The 8,426-nt window shown below is 39.5% G+C and overlaps 1 protein-coding gene across 1 annotated transcript; it reads right to left on the reverse strand.

The window, feature by feature from the left end:
• Positions 1 to 6,267: 6,267 nt before the first annotated feature.
• On the reverse strand, positions 6,268 to 7,999 carry LOC137280848 (tripartite motif-containing protein 12A-like). Its single transcript, XM_067812045.1, has 2 exons — positions 7,316 to 7,999; positions 6,268 to 7,281 (listed from the first exon to the last, which is right to left on the reverse strand). The coding sequence occupies exons 1-2, from the start codon at positions 7,997 to 7,999 to the stop codon at positions 6,997 to 6,999; spliced, it is 969 nt and encodes a 322-aa protein (XP_067668146.1). The 3' UTR covers positions 6,268 to 6,996.
• Positions 8,000 to 8,426: the final 427 nt, after the last annotated feature.

Here is an 8,426-nt window from a genome sequence, read left to right on the forward strand (position 1 = left end):
TGGAGGACGAGCCAGTATATTCCCTGGACAAACTGACTTGTGTTGGCTTGGGTTGATCTGCCAATGTCGGCGAGTCTTTGTTGGGATCTGGCACATGGTGTTTTCCATTGAAGAACAGCATCAAAGGACCTGGTCCTGTTTCTTGAGAACCCGGATTGCCTAACTTCATCTCAACTAGGGGGTCAGCCATTGCATTCCGACAGAAGGATTTATGTTTGATAAGACTAGCTTCATTCAAGAAGGGTTGGTTGCAGCCTTCACACGTAAACACTGTAGCAGAATGTTTGCGTCTGTGTTTCTGTAACGTCAAAACATTGCATATCTGGAAGGAGCATAGACTACAACAGTGAATCCTGTGTACTGTCTTTGATCCAAGGCACAATTTCTTGTGATTCCTTAGTTCCTTGACCGTGGCATATATATTCAACGACAGTTCTCACATTGGAACTGTCTGATAGGCACAGTGACTGTAGCCTGCTTGCTGCTGTTAAGAGACAGAAGCACTCTGACTCAGTTCTTTTTCTGTAAATGACTCTTGCTACCCACATCAGGTGTTAATTAGGATATGATACAATATGTTAGATAACTTCGAGGATTTACCTCCCTAATCACCACTTGAGAAGCGATCTATGTTGGCGAATCCCCTTTGACCGGTGATGAAGTAAGTTTATCAGCCGTGAAGAAGGATTACGCCTTCTCACGATAGACCTGTTGCGTCATGGGCAAGTCTAAATGAAAGGTTGGATGTTTAAATGCATTGTTCTGGTTTGCACCAACGTCGAGTCTTTTAAATGAACGTGTTCTACAGAAAACAAATCTGAGATTTTTTTTATGAAAAAGAGACCCTATCTTTATTTTCTGAGAGAACAAATCTGCATTGGTATAATTGCTTGTAAGTTCACAAGAGGAAAGATTATTATCAAACAGCACTAACATGTGTGTTTGTGTGTGCGTGAAAGGAATAGTTTTTGATCCACATTCTCTACCCATATACACACCCTCCCCTCCCATTGCTAAACAATATATATAAAAAACAACAACATTTTTACCCGTAAATGCAAAGTACGTAACTGTATGGACTTCGAGTGCAATGATCTGGAGGCTGTCCACAGTACACACTTAGCCACATGAACTTGATATGTGTGTTTCAGTGTCTGTATGACCTTGCAATGCACTAATTTAAACGTAATGTATATTATATATTATAGACTTGATAAGAGTAACTGGATATTTAAGGTATGTACGACAAAAATCTGCAGTGACCTAGACATCTAATATATTATAGACTTAATGGGCTGTATCATCTATCCGTGTGTGTGCGTGTGTATTTGTGTGTGTGTGTCTGTCTGTCTGTGTCTGTGTGTCTCTGTCTCTCTCCTCTCTCTCACTGTGTCTGTGTGTCTGTGTCTGTCTATCTGTCTGTGTCTGTCTCTCTCTCTCCTCTCTCTCACTGTGTGTCTGTGTCTGTGTGTCTCTGTGTGTCTGTGTGTGTCCAGGTTCTATCTGACCTGTAACTGCAGGAATCCAGAGATGCCAACTGTTATAGACATAACGGTATCACGCGGGTTCTGGTCATTCGATAAACGAGCACAATGTATTTTGGACGAGGGGTGAAGTGTTGGCTTATTGGATTAACACATTAGCAGAGCTTAGAGTCTAGCAGGCTGTAAACTCGATCATCCACGAGACGCTAAATGTCACGAGAGAGGGCGCCTGATTTGATGCACTATTCACGTGCTTCTCCTTGACCTTGAAGCATACTTATGCGTGGAGGAGGATGCTTATGCGGCTTGCTGTGAAGAGTTGCGTCCGTTAGCTTGTCCAGGATCCGCTGACAATGCGGTCGAACAAAAGATTCACTTCCTCACTGATGTCATCCTACGTCTTTCATTACCTTGTCCATGATTGTGGGTTTTATGGGGTGATGCACGTCTGAAATTTTCTGAACCTACGTTTTTGTAACGGAAAGCAAATTTGTGAAGCAACTTCCATAACTGATATTTTGAAATGACCAAAGAATGATTTGTCTCCATATAGTTTTTTTCAGAATACGCAGAGAGACAAAGGTATTTTTTATATAGAGACTTAATGGCGTTTCTAACCAGCTGTTGTTGAAATGAATCGACTTTCTCACATCATGTGGGTTTTGAAACGGTCCCCTCAGTTGTGTCCATGCAGGTTGAATCGGTACAGTTTTTCAAGATATCTTTTAACATCCCTTCCGTCATTCCAGCAGCACGTGCACTTCATAAACAAAACCACTTAACCAAAGCATATTGAGGCCTACCCCTTTCACCTTCGTCTTAAAAAAAGTTAAATACTTTGCAAATACACACTGTAATTGACTTAGCGTCGTGTGATAATCTCATTGTTTCAGATACTGCAATCACGAATGTCTGATCTGCCGAGCATATCACACGTGTCAATTTCACATGTGTACCTTGCCCACATGGCTGTTCTACCAGCTATTCGCTATTACCACGAAATCGTACACATAAAACATAGATCTGAACGACCACACTGATTGAAAATAGTTAGCATCTTCATTTGGGGGGAATTGGATGACGTGTACGTCGTTATTTTGGCCCTATTTTCTCCTGTTAAGTGTGTTGGAAACAAACTGAAAGCCCAGTCATTGTAACTAAAAATGGTTTTTACGTTACATTATTATAAGTAATAACAATTAGATCTAACACTTTTGAAACACATATATGATTCACTTAACAATGTTTTTGCATTTATTATTTGTATTCATTTGGTATATTATTGGTATTCATTTGGTATATATCATTTCAATATAACACTGGGCCACATCATAGTGGCATTGATCTTAAAAAGTTTAACAGTACTCATGGTATGGCAATATCTGGGTGATGCTACTGGGAGGTTGATTACATACTGCAGCATTATATATAACATTGAATATACCCAATTCCCCAACCCATGTATAGGTACAGTTTTGTATACAATAGGAAAACAGATACATCATGAAATATTCATAACTGTCTGTGTGTGTATTAGCTTGTTTTGAATAGGGTCCATTCATAAAAGGAAAGTGTGCTTGTCTAAAAGACACTGATACACAACACTCCAAGGTGGGGCTCATGTTTGCTGAAGACATGTTAAGTAAAAAAACAGTCATTGATATTTCATAATGTGTCCATTTCCCTTTACATAAAAACACTGTAGCTATATCTGGGGTTGGAGAGGGGTGGGGAGAGGGATACATTCAATTTTGATACCTCTTGTTAGTATAATCACAATAAACGGTTTAATACAGACAATGCTGGATTGCATGACACAAGCATGTCAGTGAAACAATCTATTCCAATTCCCTTGGCTTTTTAACATAAATATAGACGTGAGTTATATACAGCATCAGAGGTCTGTCTGTCAAAGTTTTAAGATAAAAGATGTTGGTTGGTTTGTTGTTTAAGGCTGCACTCGGCTCTAAAATGTTATAATGCAGGACTGTACATATAATTGTTTAAGATACATACAAAATTCTTATGGTCGTGTAGTTGTCACATACAAGCAATACATGCATATGAAACTCATATTCAACAAAATATCTTCCCCTTAATGTACACAATTCACAGTCATTCCGTGTTTGGGACATATGTGTATCTTCCAAAATCGACTGGAAGTTTAAACCTACTACACCTGAAAAGAACCGTGGGTGATCTAAAGTGTATAGGGATAGGGAATGTAAGATTCTTTTCCACATTTAACAGTGATTTAAAATGCTGTTAATAGAAGGAATCAGACAAACTATTGATAGAACTACATCATTGTGTTTCGAAAAGTGAATAATTATCTTCACACCGTGTGCTAATCACATATGTTCAAATTCAAATCTAAACAGAATATTCTAATGAGCAGCCCATCCTGGCGAGACAGTGTGAGTTCATCCAGTTACAGTAGGCTGCACCAATAGCTCATAGCCCTTGTGGTGTGCACAAGCTTTTTAACTTGGAGAGGGGTTCTGCCACATTCTCCTCAAACAATAGCATTGTTTGCAGTTTTGAGAAACCTTTCGTACATTGTTGCTGTACATCTTCAATAAATTTACAGCAAGAGGTCCCCTATACTTCTGCACACTTACACACCATAGGAACAATCATAGCATTAAATATCATATTAATCTTGAGGTTATTTTATTTTCCACTTTCTTTTGACATGTGTACAATGCCATAACATCCTTTTTACTGTGTGCACCAAGAGTAGTTAGTGCTTTAGTACAAATAAGTTTAGGTGTTAACATACTACCCAGTATCTATATCAAGATATAATTTCTACATACACACCATAAAATTAAGATGTAAATAAAATATAATCACAATAATGAACTGGTCAACAAGTACTGAGCAAAATACTCAAAATGCAAAAGCAAAATCACTGAGTGAAAATGGTGAGTTAATTTATGTATGTATGCACTGGTGTAAAGTATAACAAAGTAAAGCAAAAAGTCCAGAGCAGCCTTTAACTTTATTATTTTATTTATTAACTGATGTCTATCTGAATAATTGCTGATGTCAGATGATTTGTATCAGATGTACTCTAAGAACACCAGGGTTATCATGCTCAAAATAATCAAAGTACAGTACACTGATACTAGCTTCAAGCCACAAAAAATACAGTTCTCATGACAGGTTTCATAGGTAAAAATCACCCTTAATTCAACAGTTCAGAGACATTGGAATGTTTATCCATCTAATAAGTTCTTCCCTTATATGTATGCCAATGTATTAACATACTAATCATACCATTATTTTTGTGTATTCAGTTTAGGAATATAAAGTACCAAATTCATTTTTCGAGGTGTAGATGTGTGTGTATTTTTGTAGATTGATGATTTGATTCCCTATGTTTATTATAATCATAAACATTTCTGAATGATACTGGCGTATACGTTAACTGTTTCATTTTCTTTTGTGGAGGCTAAATATCAGAATGCCAAACCCTAGCTGTCATTAACCTCATTCACATCAATCTAAGCGCTTTACATTGTAATTTCACAAGGCCGTCGAAAAATATACCCGCTAAACCAACCCTGACGCGATGGATGATACGGGACGTAATGGGCGATGTTTTCGTCATCAAATGTGCTAAAATGCAAATGCAAATTATTTTCAATCAGTATGGTCGTTCAGATGTCTTATGTGTACGATTTCGTGGCTATAACGAGCTGACACGAACTATCTAAGCACAAGTCGATGATGAAAGTAGGAGGCGTGTCATTGTTTAAATATCGCCCATGTAACGACGATTTTCGTGTCTCGAAACTGCTTAAATAACGTTTTCCAAAACTGAACGTACCGATGACTGTTCTTCTGGTGAGGTACACTCTGCCACTGTATCGATGAAAATGCTATGAAAAACTTCTAACCACCCGTCCTCGGATTTTTCTATAGTAAATGTATGACGCGTCTCCCTGCAGTGAACGCCGCCATGCGGCAGTGGTTACCTGGGTCAGTGTCGGAGCGTTAGCGCAGGCGCATCAGACCCAAGGAACCAGGCTGAAGTGTGCTGAGAGGTCAGTCATGTTTATTTGCAACTGCGGACATTCCAAGTTATACTCTATTCCATGCTAAGAGCTCATCTATAGTTTGTTCGGGATTATAAAGGTATACTCGCCCAAACTTTAGGGGGCTTCTGTAATTTGCCACGTGTTTTGGGGATTGTGTCTTGTTTTTTCATGGCCAGTCTAAGAGACTGACTACACTTTGTGTTTGTCTTGTGTCAGTAGAAACACCGGAAAGAGTTCAGTGTATAAATATTATTTGTGATAGAGGAACGAGAGGAACCCTTACCGAAATGGCTGACAAACTTAAGAATATTGATATAAAAGACAAAAGGACAGTGTCCACAGGACAATATTTATAAACTGATGTATTAACGAAGCCTAACGCAACAAACACAAGAGGGCTCACAAAAATAACTAAAATCCAACATACAATTATTTATAGGGGTGCACCACTTAGTGTTACTTCTGTTAATCTGCGGAAGAACGAATATAGGTAAAGGAAGGAACTCTGTCCGTCATTTCTGGCACAAACCACACTACATGTCGACTGGGAGACGACAGCGAGCTCTTTAACCAGTAACACGCGCATTACACACACATGCGATAGTGTTTTTGTGACGGCTAATTATGTAGCAATAAATCAGGCAGCGGTAGTCTAAAGACATAAAACGTTTTATTCAAAATTATCAGCTATAACACGTAAAATACAATACGATATGATGTTTATAACAGGAGCGTAGCAAACTGTAAACTAGAATCAGGAATATCATACACATGCTATAAGCGGCTTGTCATCAGTAAACAGATTCGTGGCGTGAGTTGGCTTTAGCAGTATTTCAGCATCAGTCAGCACGCAGATGAAACAGAGAGAGTGAGTGAGTTGGTTTTACGCTGCTTTAAGCAATATTCTGACAATATCACTACGGGGAACACCATAGTCTGTCATACAAATATATGTATCGAATGGAAGAAAGCCCATGCAAGTATAGAGTATTTGGCAAGATTTCAACACTTTCAGATGATGAAAGCCTCTGGACTCCTTTGTATTGTATTTTGTGATTACAGTTTAGAAACTCTGTAAAATATGTTCATTTTAGAGACTAGACATTAGTCTAGGACAACAGGAATGGGCTTTACACATTGCACCCATGTGGGGAATCGCACATGGGCCTTCTGTGGGACGAACTATCCTACTGCTCCACAGATAGAGAGGCCAATGTATAATACCACCATGTATAAATGGCCTCGTTTTGTTTGGTGTTTGTAAAACATCCTCCCAAAATGCACTCGATATCTCCGTGAATCGTGGAAAGTAAGACATTATCTTCGAAACAAGATATTTGAGTGCCAAAAGCCGATCTTCACATCTTCTTCTTCACATGTGGATATACTGTCACACGGTCTCTCTTCTACCAAACGTAGATGTACTGGATAAACGGGATTCCTGGGACGTGGTGGTCAGTCAAGCGTTACGGGGAGGATGGCTTGGCGACTTTGGGAACTACAATGTAGTTCGGTACTGGTGAGCATGTTCTTTTTCTAGAGACCACCGGTGAAGCTTTCGGTGGCCGGGATTCTGGTGGTGTGAGAAGAAGCTCTATGTCCGACAATTTTTTTTTCATCAAATATATTATCTTCTTGTCGAACGTTACGTCGATTGGTTTGTCGAACTTGAAGTCAACTGGACGACAGCGTCTTTGGCAGTGCTGATAAAAAAGTTGAATATCTGTTTTGGTGAGAGAATTCTCGATATACTTATATATACTTATACTTATCCTCAGTCCTTACCCTGATGGCGTCACGCAGGCGTCCTTCCTCCGACTGGTATCTTTTCTTAGCTTTTCCGAACTCCTTATCAATTTCATTGATGAGTTGTTCCTGGCGTAGATTGAGTAGATAATGAACTTTGGCAAACCTCCTTCTGACTGTCTGAATTTCTACATGTCGTCTTGTTTCCACCACCTCGGTTTTATGCTTCAGGTCTTCATTTGCTTTCTCAAGCGTTCCTATTTTCGTTTTCAGTTCTTCCAAGAGACGAGTGACATGGTTTCTCTCTTCAGTGGCAAATGTCTGAAGGGAGACAACTCCTTCACACCCGCGGTGGTAAATACCTGAACAAACATGACATATCGCCTTTTGACATGACCTACAGTAGAGCACGACTGGGTTGCCGGTGTGACTATCGCAGAGAATCATATCTTCTCTCTTCTTCTTCAGGGCTTGAACAACATTTCTCACTCCGACATCTGTAACGAAGCTGTCAACACTAATAACTCCGGATACTCGACTTTCTTGTCTACATACGGGACAAGACACAGAGCTCGATCCACAGTTCGTTCGACCTTGAATGTGGTTCTTCAAGCAATCCCGACAAAATCTATGAAGGCAGTGAAGTGCCTTTGGATCATTTAAAAAGTCCGTACAAATCGGGCACTTTAACTCTTCGGCGAGAGGGTCCTCATACGCCGCCATGTTTTTCATATCATATCTTCTCTCTTCTTCTTCAGGGCTTGAACAACACTCCACCAACATTGAGTCATTTGTTGTAACCAAGAAGTCTCTAATATATGAATACAAATATTTTATTTTTTACTGTCGCACAATAATTCTGCGCAAAGTATTTCCAGTGTGTTAGTGCACTCATGGTTGTGGTAGGGAACTCACCTGAATAATATCGGTGAACAATTGCACAAGAGCTATATAATATTTGTATACATATCCCCCTGGAACAACCTCATTAATGACTGTGGGGTGTCAATTGTATTGTAACCACCCCAAATTGGATAATGGTTGTGAGCCGGGGTCACGTGGTCACCGGGTCGTTGCGTTCCGTTTCGCGCGATTTGTCTCGACTTGGGGGTAGTAACTCCTATGTTGATCTCCATTGGAAAATGTTCGG

This window comes from Haliotis asinina, chromosome 4, assembly GCF_037392515.1.
Source record: "Haliotis asinina isolate JCU_RB_2024 chromosome 4, JCU_Hal_asi_v2, whole genome shotgun sequence".
Lineage (NCBI taxonomy): Eukaryota > Metazoa > Mollusca > Gastropoda > Lepetellida > Haliotidae > Haliotis > Haliotis asinina.